This window comes from Silene latifolia, chromosome 7 (assembly GCF_048544455.1).
Source record: "Silene latifolia isolate original U9 population chromosome 7, ASM4854445v1, whole genome shotgun sequence".
Classification (NCBI taxonomy): Eukaryota; Viridiplantae; Streptophyta; class Magnoliopsida; order Caryophyllales; family Caryophyllaceae; genus Silene; species Silene latifolia.
The window spans coordinates 5,742,474-5,766,059 of NC_133532.1; the positions used below are offsets into that span (position 1 = coordinate 5,742,474).

At 36.8% G+C, this 23,586-nt stretch overlaps 1 protein-coding gene and 2 long non-coding RNA genes across 5 annotated transcripts; 1 reads left to right on the top strand and 2 right to left on the bottom strand.

Annotated features, from left to right (window-relative positions):
• The first annotated feature begins 4,064 nt into the window (after positions 1-4,064).
• On the top strand, positions 4,065-6,002 carry LOC141591490 (uncharacterized). Its single transcript, XR_012520911.1, has 2 exons — positions 4,065-4,181; positions 5,550-6,002. It is a non-coding gene; the product is annotated as an uncharacterized LOC141591490 (long non-coding RNA).
• Positions 6,003-6,667: 665 nt separating this feature from the next.
• LOC141591491 (U-box domain-containing protein 33-like) lies at positions 6,668-13,363 on the bottom strand. 3 transcript variants are annotated; one of them, XM_074411841.1, is made up of 7 exons: positions 12,857-13,363; positions 11,769-11,887; positions 11,375-11,484; positions 10,451-10,961; positions 9,058-9,609; positions 7,710-8,426; positions 6,668-7,202 (listed from the first exon to the last, which is right to left on the bottom strand). In XM_074411841.1, the coding sequence occupies exons 1-7, from the start codon at positions 13,089-13,091 to the stop codon at positions 7,020-7,022; spliced, it is 2,427 nt and encodes an 808-aa protein (XP_074267942.1). In that variant the 5' UTR covers positions 13,092-13,363; the 3' UTR covers positions 6,668-7,019. The 3 variants fall into 3 exon arrangements, with proteins under 3 accessions (XP_074267942.1, XP_074267944.1, XP_074267943.1); XM_074411843.1 differs by having other exon boundaries at positions 11,375-11,500; positions 12,857-13,275; XM_074411842.1 differs by lacking the exon at positions 12,857-13,363 and adding an exon at positions 11,995-12,107.
• Positions 13,364-17,543: 4,180 nt separating this feature from the next.
• LOC141590842 (uncharacterized) lies at positions 17,544-19,845 on the bottom strand. Its single transcript, XR_012520517.1, has 2 exons — positions 19,339-19,845; positions 17,544-18,430 (listed from the first exon to the last, which is right to left on the bottom strand). It is a non-coding gene; the product is annotated as an uncharacterized LOC141590842 (long non-coding RNA).
• Between the last annotated feature and the right edge of the window lie 3,741 nt (positions 19,846-23,586).

Genomic DNA, 23,586 nt, shown 5'->3' on the forward strand with positions numbered 1-23,586 from the left:
ATATATATATATATATATATATATATATATATATATATATATATATATATATAAAATAGGCTTTTTTACAATTACTCAAGAATTAAGGAACAATATTAGGCCTCCCCTGTTTGGTGTGAAGCATTTGGTGGTACAGCTTTGTAACTTGGGCTCCGTCCCCGTCCCCGTCAAGAAGCGTATTTTAGAAAAATTAAAAGTGAATTTTGAAGAAGAAAGAGGATAGAAAAGTTGTTCGGAAATAACTCTATTTTACTATGTGCGTTACTTCAACTCTATACTCTTTATCCAAAGTACGGTTATTTACACTCTTAAATATCGTAGGGTAACCCTCTTTTTTTCCCTAAGATAAATCACGTAAAATTAGAAAATATAATATAATTATTACAATACAATATACCAGTTAGGATTCTTATTGGAGAGGAGTCTAAATTAGCAAGGAGTTTAATATATTTGTTAAGTAAATCTTTTTTTCATATGCATACGACCATTTAGTTTTACTATAAGATAAAATTTTAGAAAACACTCCCTTAAAAGATAAAAGTTGGAACTCCACAATATAGTACTTCTAAGTTCTAGCGGTAACCAAATTTGTATATAATTCATCATTATATGTAAATGCAAACCTTAATTAAAAATTAAAAACGAAGCATAGCAACATAAATAACTAAGCATTGGACCATTAACAAAAATCAAAAACCTCTCTAAAGCGCTCAATCCCTAGCAATTGTCCGAGGTCGTTTTGAGTTACTGTTGAAGAGACAATCATTACCGATCGCGTAAAATTGTGTTCGTGCACCAACAATCTACACCGGCTTTGGTAAGTAGACCCTGAAATGAACTCAAATGGTATACATAATGCAGAGTAATGCTCCGAGCCTACGTCAATAATTATTGTGTGAGACGGCTTCACACTATAAGACGGTCCCATTCTATAAAAAAGAAAAGACAATTATAGTTTGTTATTAATGTTAGACCATCTTATTCTATAGTGTGTGATTAAAATAATACATATACAGGTATACTCTTCACGACAAAAGACATAGAAATAATCTGAATTGTTCAAAATCTGAATCGAAATCGAACTTGCTCGAAGGGAATAATACAATTCATATTTGTTACAAATATTATCCATCTCCTATTTAAGTTTTTAAGAACTCGGATTCAAAGTCACTCTTAACACCGTAAACCGAGCCCGTTGCGGATCCATTCACGAGTAATCATGATCCAGCTTAATTCGTTCATATTCCGTCATATTGAATGTAGGAACAAAGGAACGTAAACTGGAAGTAGTAAACAAAGGAGAAACTTATATATAATCAAAATAATCTTATATGGAGTAATAAACAAAGAGGAAGCCAATATACCATATATTTTGCTTAGTAAGTTATAAGTTAAAACGTTCGGCCGTTGGCATGTACCTGTACTTCTGCAAACCAAAAAAACACACAACCATTAATACATAATACATAACATAAAAATACATAAAATAAATAATTTATAAATACAGATACATGAAAATAATAATAAAATTTTACCAATTAGGTCCTTCAAGAGACAGATACAAAGAAAGGAGTAACAGATGATTTCTTATGCTACAACCACCAAAAGTTGCTCCCTGATATCACGCCCCAGAAATGGACGCGTCTCTTAAAAAAGCCAGCGCAAGAAGACATATTCCAAAAGGAAAGGTCAGATTGTTAGAAGATCGCTACACAGAATACCAAGTATGTGCCATATACGGAGTAAAAGATATTCCCTCCCATTCTTTGGAAAAGCACCTTTTTCCATTAATAGGGTAACACAGAGTAAAAACTACTAATCTTATTGTTGATGTTGCATTGATTCAATACCGTTGTTCAAATTACTATCCTTCGTTGTTTCCTGAAAAATCATATAAAAGTACATAATTAGATCTCATTGTATAAAAAAATATATTCGGTGCGACAAATATTAACATAATACATAGCAAGCAAAATTAGAGAGTCGTGCTCAATTTTTGGGGAGGGGGAACATTTAATGGTTGAGAAGAATTCATGGCATGAGTTTATATACACAATGATACTGTTAATGAATGATTTTTTTCCATTCTAATTCTAATACGGAACAAACACTAATTATTTTACTTTTATCTTTTTAAGATTAAGATTTATTTTTGGTATTTATTAATATGGTACCTATCTTTTTAGATTAAGATTAATATCGACAAAACCTGTTTTTTTCTAAGTCTAATATTATTATTTTAATTAAAGAGTTTCAAAAAACTTGGAGTCTCTAGAATTGCCTGAAAAAAGCCTCTTTTATATATATAAAAGACTAGCATATTTCATATGTTATAATCTGAAGATCAACCCGTGCATTTTTTTTTTGCACGAGACTAAAACTAGTAAGTAATCAATATATGCTTCCTTTGGGGTTTTTCCTTCTTATATGGTAGTAACAAAAAAAAAAAAGCAACTCAAGCGTAGTTTCACAAATCAGTATCGCGACTCGAGTCTCCGACGCACGAAGTTCACTGACCTCAAACTACTACTTTTGTGGTAATTATCTTTTCTCTTTGTATGAGGGTGAATCAATATTGGGGTGATTTTTAGTCCGTAGTCTTATGGGTTGGTTGGTGTTTCTAAGTGTTTGAATAGTTAACCTAAGTTACTCTAACACTACACTTGGGTGAATTACACCCTTGTAATTTTTTGAAACCACTTTTTGAAAATTACACCCTTATAATTTTTGGAAACTTGGATATTTCAGTTTAGACTAAAACTGATGTAATTTTAGAAGAAAAATGATATCCTGGGTGTAAGTTTAAAAAAGAAATTATAAGGGTTTAATTTTCAAAAAGTGGTTTATATAAGGGTGTAACTGAAATATTTCAGTTTAGACTAAAACTGATGTACCATATCACACATAGACACCTCATAGAAAGAGTTTGATTGTTTAATTGAATTATGATATTGGGTGGCCTCAGGGTAACAACGAGTAGATTATACCACTAATTGTACTATAAAATGTCGGGAAAGCCCAATTCCTCCAATCTACCACTATGAACAAGACCACATCAAATGCTCTAAGTGTCTCCCAGTTTCTGTGATTGAACATTTTTATTGTAAGTGTTATATATCCAAAACACCGATGATTTTTTGTGGAATCGTTTCTCTCCTCCTCTCAAAAAAGGTGGTTGTATGCCAAACAAAGAAAACGGTTCTACCGATGGTATAGGAAAACATATTCTTTGTGAAGTCGAACCTGGCCTAAAATCTAATTCGGATGGTATAGGAAAACATATTCTTTGTGAAGTCCAACCTGGCCTAAAATCTAACTCAGATGGTAATTCTCTACTCATGTTCTTGTGGTGCAGATTCTGACGAGTTTTTAATTTTTATTTAAGTAACAAAAGGAAGGGCATTGCAGTTGTGATACTATCTAATAGAGTTGATGAGATTCAATTCTTAAACTATACTCCTAGCTAGGAGTATAGTTCTCCATGCTCCTTATCATTAAAAAAAAAATATCATGTCAAATAAGTAAACATCCACCCCACTCCCTCATTTTACTCTTCACTCCTAAAAGCAGTTACAACAAAACCCAAAAAAATCCGATTTTCTCAATCACTTCAACATTCTCTCCTAGGCTCCTACATTCACAAAATCAAAACAATCTATGCATTTCTAGTTGTGTTTAATCGTCTGATCAAGTATGTTCTGCTACTACATCAAAACCCTAAATGTTAATTGAATTAATTTGAAGTTTTTGCTTAATTGGGGTTCAAACCCAAACTATTTAACAAAATAGGGCGGGTTTCAAACTATTTACCAAAAATGGGTCCACGTCACTATTTTCGTGTTTTCCTTTTTTTTTTTTTGGAAATTCTACATATCTCGCTGTCCCAGACAGCGAGATACTACCGATGCCAAAAACAAAAACAAGCAGTATGCTACTTATTTTGGACATGTAAAGACTCGTTGTATGCGACAGCGAGAAATGACATTTAATTGATTCTCGCTATGTGGGACGGCGAGAAAGTACGGGTCTAGTGATAAAATGAAGCACTCCCCCCATTACCCATCATTAAACGTTAAAAAACAAAAAAAAACCCCAAATCACTCCAAACCCTAAATAGTCGAAAATCCCTGCAAATCTTTATAATTAATCCATCATTCATCTCTTCAATCCCAGTATAAGAGGTAAACAAGTTTCATTCTTGTTATTAAAATCCTACTCATTGCAATTAGATTATATGTATTTTCTCTCTTTTGTATATTAGAGTAAAATTTTCGGTCTATACATTAGATTTGTTAGCTGTTTTTAGTTTTAAAATTGTTTTAGTTACTTCCTTTGTTTTGAAAAAATTAAAATGGAGAAAATCAATTACCCTTTGTGTTGTTATTGTAATGGTGAGATAATGATTGAAGGAGAAAATGTAGGTTATAAGGATGGAGAACAATTTTTTGTGTTTGTTAGTAGCAATCAAAGTTTTAATGAAGTTTGTTCTTTAATATGTGATGAATTAGAGGTTGATAGTAGTGAATTTGCCTTGAAAATTAAGATGAAGTATCCTACTGTGAAAGGGTATAAGTTGTTGTCTTTAGATAATGCTCGAGGTTTAAGGGCGTTATGGGCTAGTGTTTATCATTCAAATGCGGCCTCTATGGATTTGTATATTGAGGTTACACCAATTCAACCATCTAATGTAATTCCTAATCCTTTCTCCACTGAAAGTAATTTAACCTTTTCAAACATGTTAAGTCAAGTAATGAGGGGAGAGGATTCTATGTTTTGTGTCTCTTTATCGGCGAATAGTGTTGATCAATATCAATTTGATGGAAATGTTAATGGGGATGAGTTTGAAGAGAATGAGGATGATATCTTGGTAAATGAGGTGGATGAAGATGATGATGATGATGGTGAAGATCTTGTTACACCTTCCGCTCCTAGTGGGGAGTTTACTAGGCTTCATGCTATTAACGAGCAATTTGTTAATAGTTGGATAGACGGGGTCTATGTTGAATTTGTAAATGGTGGAGAATTTTGTGTAGGCCAAAGATTTAACACCAAACTTGTTTTATCACAATTTGTCCGACAATATCATATAGAGAGGAATCAAGTTTTTAGAATCACGGAATCCGTCTTAAACAATTTGTCCGACAATATCATGCGGCTTGAAATAATGACACTGATATATCCGTCTTAAACAATAAAACGGGTCAACTAGATGGATGAGGCAAAAAGCGGAATGTCTCGGAAGTATTGTCCTATCTACTTGAGGTAGTATTTGACCCGTTTACAGGCGATCAACTGATTTATTTACTTGCCTTTGTTTTACTGTTTTAGTTAGTCTTATTATGGTGTCTCTAAACTTGCTGCTGAAGATGGATTTTGTTCTTTATTTTTAAAAATTGAATGAATTAATGGCTCAAACCGTTTACCCGGTTAAACTGTATCGGATCCCTTGCTTTCCTGAAAATCCGAACACTGTTTTTCAGTTTCCTGGCTTTATCAGTGTTTATCTGAAGAAAAATTGCTTCAGGACTTAGGAGTCACTTGTTTTGCAGGTGTATCGAAATCTAGGTTGAAAATGGGAAAGGCTAAAGGTGGTTCGATATTTATCAGGCTCGTCTCGTCTGCTGGTACTGGTTTTTTCTATGTGACAAGGAAGAACCCCAAAAAGCTTCCAGAGAAGCTTGAATTCCGGAAATACGACCCTCGAGTTAACCGCCATGTTTTGTTTACTGAGGCCAAGATGAAATAGGCTGCAATTTCAACTTCTCCTCAAATGCATCTATGCAAAATTTTACTGTTTTCGTTTATGTATTACCTTTGACCGCGGAACTGTTATGTAGGTCATTAGATGTCTCAGGAGTGGTTTGTTTCTGGTTCTGCTTAGCCGAATTTTTTCTTAGATTGAAGTCATTTTGGTGTAACTTGACTGCGCTCATATACATTTTTTTTTCTACAAGGAAAAAACAGGGCCTCGGAAATAAGATGAACTTCTTGTTATTTTCTCAGATGAGTCGACTCACATGAACTTCTTGTTATTACTTTTGCTGGTAATGTTGGGGTTATCAGAAAACGGCAATTTGGGTAAGATGATTGCCCAAAATTGGGATTAATGAGGGTGACTGTTTATTACTCCCTCCGTCCTAATCATTTTACTAGTAGTAAGATTGGTCACTCGATTGTACTTTGTCGGTTGATTAAAACGAGCAAATTACATAGGAAGTGCTATAGGCTATTCAATTAGGCACAATATAATTCCACAATACAAAGCTTTGTGTGCAGTCAGCCGTACGCCACACTGATATTAGCGGATGTAGTTACTTTGTTGTCTTAGTTTATCTGATATTAGCGAACGTAGCTACTTTGTTGTCTTAGTTTATGTTCTTACTGAAATAAGTGCATTTGACCAAATGAGTCAAATGACATCTATATAAAACTTTCTTTACGGTTGCCAAAAAAAAAAAAAAAAATCCACAATACAAATCCCAACCCAAGAGTTTAAGACTGTAAAAACAGAGAAAAGAACCGGAAATGCTAAAAGTAAAGAAATTATTACTGGAACTTTAATTTCAAAACTTTCAACCATTAAGAATTAGCCACAAAGAACGAGAGTACAAACTTGTATATACAAATTCTCATTTGTGACGGACTATAAATCCTATTTTCGCATTCCTTTATTTCAGTAATACAGTATCCTATAATCGAAAACACAACAAATATAGATACAAAACAGGAGGGTAGAAGCTAAAACTAGTAAGCAATACATCATACATAGATCTTGCAGACTGGTTCGGTCGAGTCATTTTTGCCGGGTCATTAGATTCAGTTAGGTCGGGATATTTTGGAGTCGCATTAGCGAGTCAGTTTGGGACAGGTATCATTTGAGGAGAGTCAAGGCGGAACAAGTCAAGTCACATGGTTTGCTCCCATTTTACCAAGTCTATTTATCCATTTTACCAAGTCAAGACGAGTCACAACTCACAAGGGTCGGTTCCATTGATGAAAACAGTGTACAAGGGTGTTGTTCAATACTTGCAAAGCCATTCTTGAATAGCAAGCCTCAAAGCATGGTTTGCTGTAAGATGCAGGTGATCTAGTTTCAAATTGGTCATCGGAGACGTCTCCCTTCCGTTTTCTAACCACTCTCGGATGGCTTCTCCTTCGTAGGTAAACCCGTCTGCTGCTACTTGAGGATCGCCCATGATCTCCTGAAATAAGAGGATCCCAGTTCAACAGTTTCATGTCAAACAGTATAATTTCAGTTTTCAACAATATATGATGTCCTAAATGCCTGTCTATGGATTAAATCATTAAAAGTATAACCGTCCCGAATTTGACTCGATGAACAGAATATCACGAAGTCACGAACTCACCCAATATAAACCAAGATTGACAAAACTTGACACCTCTCGACCTGATAATGCAACTTGAAATGACTATTTTGAAATTAAACCTAAATTTATCTAAACACCAAATAAAAAATCCTTAGCAATGACCCAACACCGACCCAAATGACTCGTACTGACCTTACCTTACAACCCGAATGACCCATTTGCTAGGTCTAGGATTGGCCAGTGTTAAAACATTAAATTTCAGCAACAACTAGTTTTTAGGGGTAAAAAAACTGATTTGGTGGGTCATTTATATAGTGCTGCACTACTGCGCCACGAGTTCAGGATAATCATTAGACTGCAAACTTGGTAAAAATAACTAACCTGAAGAATAGGACACAAAAAGAAAGACGGAGCTGGCGGTTGCTCTTGAGACATGTGTAGCTGTTGCAGCTCTTTCACCACAGACGGTGTCAATTCTGGCCGGTCCCGGCTGTTGGGTTCACAGAATCTCAAAGCCGTATCTGCTAATTTCTCAGCCACAAATGGTCCCCAATTTCCCGCAGATGGGTCCAAGATCGAAACTAACCTGCCACTTGACACTGCTCTACGAGCATTGGCAACCAATCCTACTGGAGGCAGACCAGTCAGCAACTGTAGCATGACAACCCCAAAGGCGTAAACATCAGACTTTGGGGACAACAATCCTGCTCTATGGAGTTCGGGGTCTGTATATGGGAAGGCGCCCTTGGATTCTGGAAAATATCGAAAATTAGGGCAATCAATGTTGTCTTGGGATAATAGCCTAGAGATCCCAAAATCACATAATTTACAGTGTAATTCAGGATCAAGGAGGATGTTTTCAGGTTGGAGATCACCATGGACGATCTTTTCAGGATGAGAAGTGTGAAGGAATAAAAGGGCAGTTGAAATTTCGGAAATGATTCTAGCGCGTATCTTCCATGGAAGAATGTTGCGTTTTTGAAAAAGACGGGACTGGAGGGTATCAGGAACATAATCATATACAATGGACCACGCCTCTGGGCATGCACCCACTAGATTAATCAAATGAGGATGTCTTAGATTGCCAAGAACTTCAACCTGCAAGATTTTAACTGCTCAGCTAAGCCAATAATAATAAATTATGCTCTGAGTAAACCGTAAAACTGGGCAAAAATAACCCCGAATAACCTGACATTATTCCTATTAAAACCTGAACTGAAAACCTGAGCTGACCCGACAAAGCCCAAAAATTTGTTGAAAGTACCCGTGCAACCCATGGCCAAACTATAACTTGATGACAACACTATTTGCCTCAACTTAACCGAGATGATCCATGACCAGCCAACCAGATACCGACTCAACTTGATGGAAGACCAAATATCGAATTAAATAATGATCCAGATAAGACCAAATTAAAATCTTAAATATTTTTAACTTTCATCTGCCTAAACATAGCTTAAACATGAAATTATAGGTCAAACCTTAAAACATAAGATAAAATGTAAGCTGATAACTATCTGGGCAAATGAACAAAACCCGGTTCTGACCAGCCACTGATGATGACTACCCGACATGGTCACAAAACCGGGCTGACCAGTCACTGGTGACGATGACCCAACATGGTCACATGACAAGAGCTAGTTTAACCGACTCAAATGACCTGATTTCCACATAATACCAGCTATCAAGACTCGAAACTAGAACAAAAAAACAAAGAAAAGAAAGAAACCTCTTTTTGAAACTGTGATGGGGCTTGAATATTATGTGCATGCAACCTCTGTATGGTGATAGTTCTACCAAGCAGTTCTCCCTTGTACACGCTACAAAACCCTCTTTCACACATTTTAAAACTTTCAGAAAAATTGCAAGTAGCACTTTGCAGATCTAATAGAGAGAACTCAACCAGATCAGGAACATCATCCAGAATCCCGCCACATACTCGTCGATTTGTACCACTAGTCTGCCTCCCACTTCTCCATTTTTCAAGCCAACGGTCGGCTTCCACTTTCTGTTTCCATAACCTTTGTCTTTCTAGTCGTAGACTTGCTGTACAAACTTGGATATGTTTCAGCTCCCCATATACTTCCTCACAGCGCCGGTTGGCTTCCTGGACACGACAGTCAAGGACCGCCACATTCCTCATGGTCTTCTGAAGTTGCCCTGTAACCTCTAGTCTTTCCTCCAAAAGGATTTCTTGCTCATGGATCATACTCCTTAAAGCATCTTCGGCTTCCATTCTGAGTTTCGCTTCACGGGAGTAAATAAGTTCAATTGCTTTAACCTGAAGAGATCCAAAAGATAGATTTCAACCACAGAAATAGTAACAAACTGATCTAGCTTAATCAAAGTTTAATTAACTCCAGTAGTGTTAAAACTCGCGAGGGAAAACTTTTGCCACCCTTATAATCCTACCCGACTCAAATCGAGAATGACCAGATCATATGAATGAAAGAGTTCAAAACAGACAGCTTGAAAACATAAACTAATCTCCGACTTTCCCCACACGGTAAGCCTTTATTTCTAACATAGCTGATTTCTTTGACCAACATTAGTCAATAATATTATTCCCAGTACTGGTGATGACAAAGTTTGAGACTGATTTTCAACAAAAGTAGTTTAATTAAAATGTCAAGTAACATAGCAAGTGATGTAGTCAAACACAACCAGAGACTTGCTAGTCATCAGTCAGCAGAAAGTAATAAGTCTTCTGCAAGTCCAGATTTCAGATTCATAGCAACAGTGCCCGCTGCAAATCTCCTAGCAAATCAGGTCAGGTTTTACGGGTTCGAATTTGTCACAACAGGTCCTGTATAGAATATTGACTATTCAGTCTTGATTTTTTAGTTTTCCGGTCTTTGGTTCAAGCATGTTTGGTCTGGTTCGAATTGGTTCCGGACCGGTGAACACCCCCGTGTAGTCACCTTAAGGCATTCAGGGTTCCTGAACACCGCAAAATTCAGATTTTTCGTGCATTTTCCCCAATTTTTGATTTTTCTGAATTTTTGAGCTAAAAAAGTGAAATTTAAAACTTCTGTATAATAAACAAACTTTCTCAGTTCGCCACTTATAATCTGAAATCTAAGAATTGCAATAAAATCAGGGTAATAGAAGTGTAGAACCACCTTCCTCATTGCTTGAATAGCTTCAGCTTCCAGCTTTTCACGTTTCAAAAGTTCTGCAAATGCTTCAGTCTTTAATGTCTCAGCTTCGGCTTTGACTTCCAACAGTTGAGCATACAAAGTTTCTTCCTCCAATTTAGTCTCGAAATCAGAAAGATGCTTTCTCTCACTCGATGTAATAGAGGTAGAATCATTGCTCGTTAAGGAGTTTACTGGACTACATGAAGAATGAGATGGCACAAAGTCCTCTGTGGTGGGTCCATTCACGCTTAGACGAGAAGAACTAAACTGAAGATGATCTGGGTTGTAGAGACGTTCCCTCTTTCTATGTTGAAATGATTTTGACCGTAAAATCTTTGGACTCGACTTTTCTTCTTGGCAGCTTGAAGGTACTTCAAAAGCTTCTCTTGTCCAAACATGTTCGCCCTTGTAAATGAACCAAATCTCACAAAATGCCGGAGTATTTTTGGCAGCATAGTTAGCTTTGCTTGAATTCTTTGTCACCTTTTCAAATCTGCCCATAATCATTTAATAAGTACAAGAAACCATCAAAAGATTACTAAACAACAATAACAACATAACCCCGCTGCCTCAATGTCTCCTGTCTGTGACGAGGCGAGGGGGACTCAGATGTATGGATCGACCTTACCCGTGTTTTTATAGAGAGATTGCTTCAGGGTGACCCATGTATTAAAATTGCATCCTAAAATTGGCAATCCGCTACTTCAGATAGTAAAAGCATCAAGAGTTTGGCGAGTCATTTTGCATTAATCTACCATATTCCTAACATGAACGATTAGTCAACATCGCTGATCCCCCTCCCTCCCTCCGTCAGATGAGCAATTTAAAGTCAATGGATGGACATTGGTGAACAACATTATTATCGTACACCCATGAAGAGATCCAAGGAAGTAAAGTTGCACATACCTTCTTGACACGGACCCCATAATCAGCTTTCGTATGTTATGGTTCAAGACCAGTTCCACAAGTCCCTTGTGAACTTTATCAGCTTCAGTGACAATGAAGCTCACTTTTACCTGCAACAGTGAGTCACTACTTATGGTCATTGGTAAAATCCACATAAGACTAGTAAGAATATCATTACAGCATCTTATTATTCCCTGCAATTAGCAGGTTTTGCTACATCATATCTGACTATATCCGGTCAGAACGAGAAAAAAAAATAGGGAGCTAATAGTATAACACGAAAACAATCAATGAATAAGCAAAGGCTCTAGCCATCATAAAGCACCAAACTCAAGTTCCACAGCAAATAAACCAATCAGTCAGTGTTGTGTAAACCAGTAACAGCACGACTTACCTTAGCTCTCTGGCAGGTGTTCAGGTAATATTGCAGAAGATCATTCATCTTTTCTCGCTCATCTTTCCTATATGCGGCCACCACCAAAGGGTTTGCTCGATTTGCCGGAAGTTTTCCCACTACAAATGAAAAACAATAAGCGGCAATCCCCATTACAATGTCACGAGATCCAATTAAGACAAGCAAGGCTAATCATGCAATGCTAATTACATTTATGTGGGATTACCTCCAACGAAACCGTCTCTCTCCACCATTTAACCACTCCTCTCCCCTTCACATTGTAACCGGTATTACCTCCTACAAAACGTGTCAGTAGCCTCTTCACTGCAATTTTTCTTTAGACATCGCAAAATTGTACAGTATCATTTTAGGTCATCCTAAAACAACCTCTAGCATTATTACCATAAAGGAAGATTACATACATCCAAGAATCCAATTCCCCATTACCTACCATTTCCGATATACAAAGGAAGACTACATACATCCAAGAATCCAACCCCTATTACCTACCATTTCCGATATCCCTTGAGACACTAAGCTAATAGTGTTGTCAATTGTCATCGCAAAGTCGTGTCGTTAGCCCTAATGACCTACAGCAAAGTATATCCCACATTCCCTCACAGTCACAGCCTCACAGCAACTAAAACCCATTTATCCTTGCATTTTTCAGTCTATATTTCCACAATCAAATCATAATTCAATTACAATTAGTCTCATTGTAGACGGCTATATCCGTCTAAAGATGTAAAAAGGTCAAATATGTCACCACTTTCATAATAACACAACCCCCACCACCCCCCTCCCACTCGTTGTTTGTCTTATTACGTAAGTGGTGACATATTTGACCCATCTCCAACTTTAGACACGGATAGTGTCCGTTTAAAGTGAGATTTTGTGATTCAATTAAATAAGCACAAAAGCATATTACTTAACACTAAAAGCCTAAACATAAAACATCAACCATTCTCTCCATCTCAATCATTTGTTTACACTAAATTAAAATACCGCTCACAATGAATATAAAACGTAAACAAATGACTGAGACGGAAACGTACAAAATTAGAATTCAGAGAGAAAGTGATAATTACAAAGAGTAGGAATTAGAGAAGAAGGCTGATGAACATGAACAAGACAAACGTCGGAGCTCCGAAAATTACGGATTGTCCACCGAATCGACGACACCGCCTTATCTATGTTGCTTCCGACAGCCACATACACTTTATCTCTCCTCTCTCCGTCTCCTTCTCCTTCTCCTTCTTCAACTATGTCCCCCAAACTCGGACAACTCGACCGAGTCGACTCGCCGCCGTTCGAAATTTCCATTTATTTATTTTTTTTCCAATTAAATTTTGGAATTAATTAAAATTGGATTATAATTTTGATTAATTTTGGATTAATGTGTGATTAAGAAGACGAAATGTTAGTTAATTTGTTATTGACTTTAATTTGGTGATTATGCTTAAAATGTTTGGGGGAATTTAGTAATTTGGGAAGTAATTGTTTATTTGAGTTTAACTGTCATTTTCTAACTACTTATCTACGTGCAATTTGGAGGGAAAAAAGTGTGCACAATTTCCGCCATTTTCCTCCGGCTTTTATTTTGACTTTTTTGTGAGTGTTTGAGTGATTTGGGGCATGATTGGCTTCGTTTTAGAAAAACAAAGCGTCTTGCTTGTGACGGGCTAATTGCGTCACAAGTTGAAAACCTCTCACAAAAAGGGAGAGGGGATAAGGTGGGGCACCCCCCATGTGCTTCCCCCACTCACCTTTCATGGGTATTTTGTGAGAGGAAATGGTATCCGTCACAAGCTTGTGACGGAATGGCCGTCTTCAATTAGATTTTGTGTTAGAAAAATTGTTCTTATTTTTAGAAATGAGTTTTTTAATAAGGTACTTTGATAAAATTGTTGGTGTTTGGGCTAACATTTGAAAAAAAAAAACGACTTTTTAATAAGACTTTTACATAAGCAGATGAAAAATGAATTTTTTTTTTTTTAAAAAAAAAAAGTATATCAAGATGTTTTAGTACTCCCCCATACCACACCAATGGTAACATTGACTTTTTCACACTTGTCGAGACACGTTTTGTAACGTGAATATCTTTTGTTAGACATTATTAAAAATTATAAAAATTTGATTTTCTTATAGCATTCACGACGATAAATCAATCAAGATTTCACATGACTATATTTTGTCTTATAGATTAAGAATAATATCGAAGATTCCCTACGACCATAAATAGTTGCAAAACGGTCAATGTTACCATTGGTCTAGTATGGAAGGAGTATTTTTCTACCGAATTAGGTTAATTTAGATCAAAGTGGTCTTATGCGTTAATTAGAGATTAAGCTATGTGTGTATGGCGAATAATAAAGAATAAATGAAAGATTGACACGCGAGCTTTGGTGACGCGAAAAACTCAATATGGGAAACGACCGCGGGAAGGGGACGGTACCCTTCCAAGTATTGCACTAGCTTTATAGTTTTTTTTTGGTGTTGACCAGGAGTATCCCCTACCGACAGCTGGGGCAATCTCCTTCGGGGTACTGAAGGCAATTTAATGGGTTGACCCCTCCCAAGTTTGGCTTTTTCATTCGCAAGAGTCAGGAATCGAACCCATGACCACTTGTTTAAGAGACGAGAGCCCTTACCACTCACACCAACCAACTTTGGTAGCTTTATAGGTTGGAGAACGAATACAATGAGATGACACGGCTATCTTGCTAGTACAATGTCTAGGGTTTTGTATGTATATGAATGAATGTTCTTTCTCCCTTTCTCTCCCTTATATATAGGACCTAAACCCTAGTACTAGGGTTTAGGTTGCTGCATGATAAGTCAGTCGAATCCGTTGGGCTTCTCCTGCTGTCGGGTCATAGCTAACCCAATGCTCTTCAATCTGCCTGAAGCCCACTTGGTTGCCCCATACTTACGGGCCCCTCAAGGCCGCCAATCCGTCTGGCCCAACTCTTCCCTCCTAACCCTCTTGGTGGATCAATTATCCATGTGGCCCAATCTACAGACTTTGGCCCAAATAGTTTGTCCCTAATTTCTTGTGAGGCACACTTCGAGCTGACGAACGGGAAATTATCAGTTGTATTTTGCGCAGTCTTTTGCTCAACTTCTCACACACTCATCATTGCCCCACACCTCCTCGTCTCTCGCCCCCTCGATCTCCTCCCCTTATAACTCCAACCGTCTCATACTCACTTTACCACAATCAATTCCGAACAACTTCAAAACCCTTCTTCTCTCTAAAGCCCTTCCACTTCCTTTCTCTTTCTTTGCTGAAGCGATCCCTGACACGTGGTAGATAAACCGGGAAAAAATGAAACTGACCCGGAACGACCTCTCAATCGGTTGAAATTGAAGTATATAATACACGGTTTTCGGGATTTCTGGGTCCCGGAACAATAAGGTCCATAAAACACAAAAATGGATCCTCGATTCGGATAACGCGGCCACACAAATTTTAAAATAAAACAAAGGACGTTTGAGGATGTCGGAATGCGATAAACTTGTCTCGGCGAAAATCGTATAGTCCTGAACAGTAGATTAATAATTGTTATTTGGTGCTGAGATCGATTAGGGCAACTCCTGAAGCGACCCATGACGCGTGGTAGATAAACCAGGAAAAAATGAAACGTGACCCGCATCGACCTCTCAAGCGGCTGAAATTGAAGTCTATAATACACGTTTTTCGTGATTCCGGAGTCCAATAAAAATAAGGCCCATAAATCACAAAAAAGGATCCTCGGTTCGGATAAAGCAGCCACCCAAATGTTAAAATAAAAGAAAGGACGCTTGAGGGTGTCGGTATGCAATAAACCTGTCTCGGGAGAAAATCGGATAGTCTTGAACAGTGGAAAAATAGTTATTCTTTGGCGCTGAGATCGAATAGGGTGACTCCTGAAGCGACCCCTGGCACGTGGTAGATAAACCAGGAAAAAATGAAACTGACCCGGAACGACCTCTCAAACGGCTGAAATTGAAGTCTATAATACACGGTTTTCGGGATTTCGGGGTCCCGGAACAATAAAGTCCATAAATCACAAAAACGGATCCTCGATTTAGATAAAGCGGCCACACAAATTTTAATATATAACAGAAGACGTTTGAGGGTGTCGATATGCGATCAATCTGTCTGGGGAGAAAATCGGATAGTCTTGAACAGTGAAAAATACTTGTTATTTGGCGCTGAGATCGAATAAGGCGACTCCTGAAGCGACCTCTGACATGTGGTAGATAAACCGAGAAAAAATGAAACTCACTCGGAACGACCTTTCAAACGGCTGAAATTGAAGTCTATAATACACGGTTTTTGGGATTTCAGGGTTCCGGAATAATAAGGTCCATAAATCACAAAAACGGATCCTCGGTTTATATAAAACGGCCACACAAATTTTAAAATAAAACAAAGGACGTTTGAGGGTGTAACACCCCCATCTACCAAAGAGCCTTAACAAGACCTTCCCTAGCGGATAAGGGCATTACCATCTTGGTTGCTCGAGAAATAGTGAACATCATAACGTCAATAAGAGAACTAATTTAGGTATTACAGTTTAACTCAAATAAAGAAAGATACAACTCTTGACAACCAGTTATAACTACGGTGATACTATCCATGCAAAGACTTGGTGAAAGACTCGTCCCTCCGACGCACCCAGCTAAACTCCACATTTCACACCTACTAAGACTGACTGTTCACCATAATGGATCACGCTAGACACAACACAAAAAGAAACAGAGGCAACACCACAGAAGGTCAGTAACTGCGGACAACACACAATCCAAAGATACAACATATACACACCAACTCCACAATCAACCACCCATAAACCATTTGACTAACCCGAAGGTAAAGTCCTGCCAGAATGTCCATCGAAATAGATATTCCACACCGCCAGTGGGGGACCGTATCCATTCCCATCTAAGCCTCGCTCATCTCTATCGAGCGAACAACCTGTGTCCATTAATGTGCACATCCCCCTTGTGGCGGGAACCACAAGGGGCGAATCAAGGACGTGAAGTCATTCCCGAGATGACTACACTCAGCCGAGGGTGCACCTCGCAAACACAGACAACAACGTCCAACACAGCAGCAAAGTAATTAGACACCAATACCGACTGACAACACAACCAAACAACTCAACAGTACTGAGTAGGAAAACCTACCTTTCGCAATCAGCAACAACACCGCATACACCGTATGAAGACAAAGCAATCACCATTATCACATATTACAAACAATAGGAACAAATTTCATTACTAACAAACCCAACCACAATTAACCCTAGGTATGACGATGATGATGATGACTTACCTGTACACGGCACTCCCGCGACAAGACCGCTACTCGACTCAAGCATCCATTCCCATGGTGTATCCAAGTGTAAAGGCATCTCAAAGGTTGATGCTTGGTGAGAGAGAAGTGTCGTCGATTAGGTTTAAGAGGACATGAAATGAGAAAACTGATTTTGGATTCATGACTTCACGATTTATATTTTACCGCTGAACTTCACTTACTCGATCGAGTATGAGACTTACTCGATCGAGCGGCCTCTACTCGATCGAGTCACTGAGTTACTCGATCGAGTTTCTACTTCCCAAAGGTTATTATGACGTAAGGTCGAACTAACAAAGGTCTTAATAGAACTAGACATGTGTCTAAGGTCAGTCAACGACGGTCAACGAGTCTCTAATAGAGCGGGTATCACAGAGGGTGTTGGTATGCGATAAACCTATCTCGGGAGAAAATCGGATAGTCTTGAACGGTGGAAAAAAAACTTGTTATTTGGCGCTGAGATCGAATAGGGCGACTCCTGAAGCTACCCCTGACACGTGGTAGATAAACCGGGAAAAAATGAAACTGATCCGGAACGACCTCTCAAACGACTGAAATTAAAATAAAACAAAGGACGTTTCAGTGTGTCGGAATGCGATAAACGTGTCATCGTATCCCGCCAGAATAGGTTACTTAATCTTCCTTTTTCGTCACACTGAACACGGAAGAAGAACCTCGACTCCTCCGCTTGCCTACTAGTCATGAGGTTGATCAGAATGGCTGCATCACCACTTTCAATTGATTTCATCTTCAATCTGTTAACATAATTAATATGGCCTCGCTTTGTGTGGCCGACAAATGCATCACCCCCAGCCCCTGCCGCAGCAACCCTGAATTGGACTGAAGGAGGAACCTGCGCTTCAGTCATTGCCTTTATTACCTCACCCTCCGCTTCTATGATTTTGCACTCCGATCTATGATGATGATGCTGCCACTGAACAAGTGTGAAAAGGTGATTATGTTCAACCACGTGCTCCACTACCTTCCATAATCCACCATTATTTACTTGTGTCCTAACACAGCTTCACATTTACACCGAGTAATTCCTGCATTCCTAACATTGCTAGTAATGACTTCAGGGCCGCCATTCAAAACAAATTTACTCCCGTTCCCATGTACACCTTCGCAAGAACATCTAAAGTATCTCTTAATCAACGACCTCTCAAGCAACGACTTGTCTTTCACGCCGGTCCTACGAGATGTTGATTTCTTGATACTAAATCCCATAAGTTGCGAATGTTTCTTATACAAGCTGAAGATGTGTTCCCATTTTGTAGCTTTTATTCCAAGTAAATTAAACAACCTGATAGATCAATACCTATGACAAGAGATATTAAGCTTTGGTCAGAATGCCAGAATGCCGCCATTTTAAGTTTTCAACACACAACATGTTGTCACATTTCATACTAAAACAACTACATATCACACTATAATGGTCACATTTTAACAGTACATCAGAATGTAGCCATATTTAGTCATAATGTCACCATTTTAAGTTTTAACACACACAACATGCTGTCATATTTCATACTACAACGTCTACATATCATAACTATCATGGTCACATTTTAACAGAAAATCAGAATGTAACCAACTTTAGTCGGACTGTCACCATTTAAAGTTTAAAGATTAGTACCTACACAATGGTAACATATATTAAATATAAGTACCTATGACAAGATAAACAAAAGAATGCGTTTTGGTTAAAAGGGTAACACTGAAGTAGAAAATGGTCACAGTATACACTGCACAATGATAACATATATGACAGATCAATACCTATAACGAGCAACCAAAATTTAAGATTTGGTTAAAATGACAACACTGAAGTCTAAAATGGTCACACTATAACCTAAAATGATCATCTGTTCAAAACGCATTTGTGTTTCTTTAAAGTTAGTTGTTGTAAGTTTTATAGACGTTAGCTTATGTTAATCTTCATCAAATCCAACAATATGAACACAGATTCGTTCCCAAATATTGATGCAAAAATTGACCTAAAATCTCATGTAAATCGTCAAAAATCTCATGAACAAAAATCGTCATAAATTGCCCTAAATTCTCAAACAAAAATATGAATAAACAACTTAATAAAAACAATTCTTTACTAATCTAATCGTCAAAATGAACTCATCAACAACACAAACATTGCATGCTAACATTTATGCGACTAAATTTGTCAAAAGATCACCAAACAAATCTCATCAAAAAACAAAAAAAACAAACATTTGCTCATCAACATCGTCGCAAAATCTTCGTCTTTACCATCAACCGATACATCATCAGCAGTCTCAACATTACCATCAACCGATACACAATCAGCGGTCTCAATATCAACACTTTGTTGATTATTTTCATCCTCCATTGTCGTGTTCTCAACCATGTTATCCATGGTTTTGTGAGAAAAGTATGAAGATTTGATGATAATTTGAATGGATGATTATGATTGTGAGAAAAGTATGAAGATTTGATGATAATTTGAATGGATGATTATGAATATTTGAGGGATAATTTGTTGAATGTATGATTATGAAGAATGAGTGGATTAGGATTGATGGAAGAAAAAGTTGATAGCTGTTTGTAGTGTTGATGTGCATTTGACGTAAAGAAGATTTGTGTGATATGGTGGTGTTTTTCATGCATGTATGCATTAAATGCACAAGTACCACATGTTCCCCACTAACAATCTCACATAATTTTATATATTAAACACATGCCCCACTCAACTTGTACTATTCGGCTCATATTGCTAATATGGTATCTATTCGCCATGTCTCTTGCTTGTGACGGATAGCGTCCGTCACAAACAAGAATTTATGGTAAATAATTGAAAAGCATTTTGCATTTGTAGTCTATTGTGATGTTACCTCACACTCATATAAAATTATTAAAATAACTCTTCCACATAAATAAAAATAATTAAAATTGCTTACAAAAAATCTCATTATATATATAACATACAAATTAAAGAATATCAAAGGGTTGATCATCATTATTATTTTTAATTAATTGTGTATATTAAATATTTGATAAGTTTTAAAATTTGAAAAGTGGCGTATCTACAAATTTATATCAAAGCCTCATAATTACAAAAAATCTCATTATATATTGCCTATTCCTATACATTCTTATATAAGGTACTATCATATTATTATTATTATTATATGTTATTTTTAAACCTTCCATCTCCATATTCTCTTTATATCTTTCCGCCTATGCTCTTAGTAATGACAAAAATAATTTCATCTCTAAACATAATTAGTGAGTAATGTACCATAATAAATATCAACTAATCAAATTCCCAAAATTTTCAAGTCTCAAGCCAATAATCAATTTTTCATAACTCCTTTCACAGTAGTATATATTTAAGTTCTCATCAAACTATTATATTGAAGTATGATTTATCATTTTATGAATAAAATTTGCAATTTTTACCTCGTATTACATGTTTTGGGTAAATTTTTTGACATATAGGTAGTTAATGTATCGCACTCATTCTATTTTTTTTTTGTATTCATTTTATAAATGTTTAACCTTTATTTTGTTGCAAATGTAGTATTTAGAAAATAAAGAAATCTGAGTGACGTATCCACAACGGGAAAGAAGAATAACCCACCATTTTCTGGATTACTAAAGGTCCATAAGGACATTTAGGTGGACGATTTTACCATTGTATCTAAATTTTTGCTAGCACGAATAAATTTTGTATTTTATATCATAACATTTGTAGTTATTTTTGTTCCGAAGTTGAATCATGGTTGTATTTATAAAAACCAATCGTTGTACGTTTCTAGCTTAAGTAAATATTTATTTGCGATATGAGTCATCTATCTCTTTCGGAAACAACTCTTCACATTGTTTTAGCGTATTTATGTATTTATTTTTTTTCAAAAAAAAAATATTGAAAGAATTTGCAACATTAAACACAATTATTAAAATTTGGCTTCTCATTCTAAAAGTAAATACATCAAAACAAAATCATGACTTACGTCTTCCGCGTTTATAATTTTCACCATATTCTTTCATTACTCATCTACAATAGGTGGATATCATTATAACATAAACCAAACATGTTCTTTCAAAACAATGTTAATCATTCAATTTACATTGAATTATCGTTCGCAAATAAAAATATAGAAATTTTTATTTTGAAAAAACTTCTTTTAGATTGAATTAATTACGTAACTAACTGTTTTTAATGAAAGAACAATAAGAGGTATATAAAATACCGAGATGGAGGGAATAAAAAAAAAAAAGGAAAAACAAAATCAAAGATAACAACAACAATAATAACAATAATCGTAGAAAACACTAACAAACTTAACAATACTCGTGGGAAGATACAATAATCCGTGGCAAAAATTTAGTAAATTGTGGCTATATATACCTAACATAAATATACTTTGACGATATACTATCACGATATACGTATTGATTATTACAAACATTTTTCTTACGAGGTCTTTTGTCCCTATGTAGAATCAACAAAAAAAATCATCACATTTTTATTAAATTAAATTAAATTTAGGTGATTATACCACAATCATGTTGAAGATCTTCCCTTCATCGGCAACAGAGACCTCTTTTGACTTATAATTTTGATATGCGAGGGACGTAGCCTCCGATATTAGGATGTCAGATAACCATGAGTTAGCCTCCTCTATACTCAAACTATAAATTGCATTAGCCTCTTAATTATCTTCAATTTTTCTTTGGAATTAGCAGAATTCCACTCTTTGAGAAACAAGTTGAATGTGTTAAGTCGTAGGGTAGGAGTATTGAGCAACAACGGTGTTACCATCACTTGAACTTGTTCAGTCGACACGATGAGATCATTATCACACTTTCGACCAATTAATGACACACAAATTCCTACTGAACCTAAAATACCACTTCCGATAAAGTACATATCATTTCTAACCCTCACTATCTCTTTCCCTGTATGTTTAAGACCATCCGCCACCCTACCAGCACCAACTTCCCATTTTTGTTTTCTTTCTACAATCTTAAACTTTACCACCTCTTTCAGCCGCTTCACTTTTTCTTTCAAAACCCGTATTTTATCGCCGACTTCGTCCAATGACAACTTCCATTTCGAAATCATGTTTTTTTATTAGGGTTCCTGTGTTGTGTAATGTGGACGAAGAGGAGAAAGATACAAGTCTAGATGAAAAACGGAAGAGAGAGACAAGTTTCTAGGGTTTTGTTGTTTTTTTAGGGTTTCTTTTTCTTTCCTTTTTCTTTTTTTTCTTTATATTTTTGGAGGGTTTGGATTTTTGAGGTGGTAAATCGTGTGAACCGGGTTGGGTATGGGTTGGCTCAGTTTGGGTCGGGTTATTTCGGGTCTGTCATACAATTTGGGTCGGATCGTATTGGGTCAGGTCACTTCCTAGTTTCGGGTCAATTTCGGATGACCTGTTATCGGGTCATTTTGGGTCGGGTCACTTTCGGGTATAAGTCATTTTGGTTTTGGGTTCGTTTCGAGTTAATGGCTAAGCACTTTACTTAGTACTATTTTAGTTCAGAAATACTATTTTGCAAATTTAACTATTTATTAAGGACGGTTGTAACCAATAAAACTCTATTTTTAAATATATAATAATAATAATATGACTTAGTACTTGTCGTTTCAGATCATTTTGGGTCATTTCAAGTCATTTTGGATTGGGTCAATTATGAGTCGGGTCTATTTGAGTCGGGTCACCTCGGATCGGGTCAACCTTGGCTCATACAATGTTCGGGTCGGGTTTGGGTCGGGTAAATTCGAGTTTCAGTCATTTTCGGGTCAAACAAGTTTGGGTCATTTTTGGGTCTCGGGCCAGTCTTTTCAGGGCGGGTCATTCGGGTCTGACTCATTTTGCCATGTCTAGGTTGTTGGGTCACATAGCCTTATACATTACCAATTTATGGGCTACTAAAGACTTGACACGTCAAATGGGTTGGGTCGTATCGGGTTGGGATCAGATAAAAGTTTATAACGTTTTTTAGTTTATCATTGACCTATCAGGTCAGGTTTCGAACATTAAATAACGGGTTATTTCGGTTCATGGGTCAATATTTATGGGTATTCAACCCAAAAAACCGGGTCGGGTCAAGTTTTATGTTTAAGACGAGTTAAGAACATACCACTTGTTTACATAAGAATGTATAGGAATAGGCGCCGAGATCAAATAGGACAACTCCTGAAGCGACTCCTAACACGTGGTAGATAAGCCATGAAAAAATGAAACTTACCCGGAACGACCTCTCAAACGGTTGAAATTGAAGTCTATAATACATGGTTTTCGGGATTTCGGGGTCCCGGAACAATAAGGTCCATAAATCACAAAAATGAATCCTCGGTTCATGTAAAGCGGCCACACAAATTTTAAAATAAAACAAAGGGCGTTTGAACAACGGAAAAAATACTTGTTATTTGGCGCTGAGATCGAATAGGGCGACTCCTGACACGTGGTAGATAAACCGGGAAAAAAT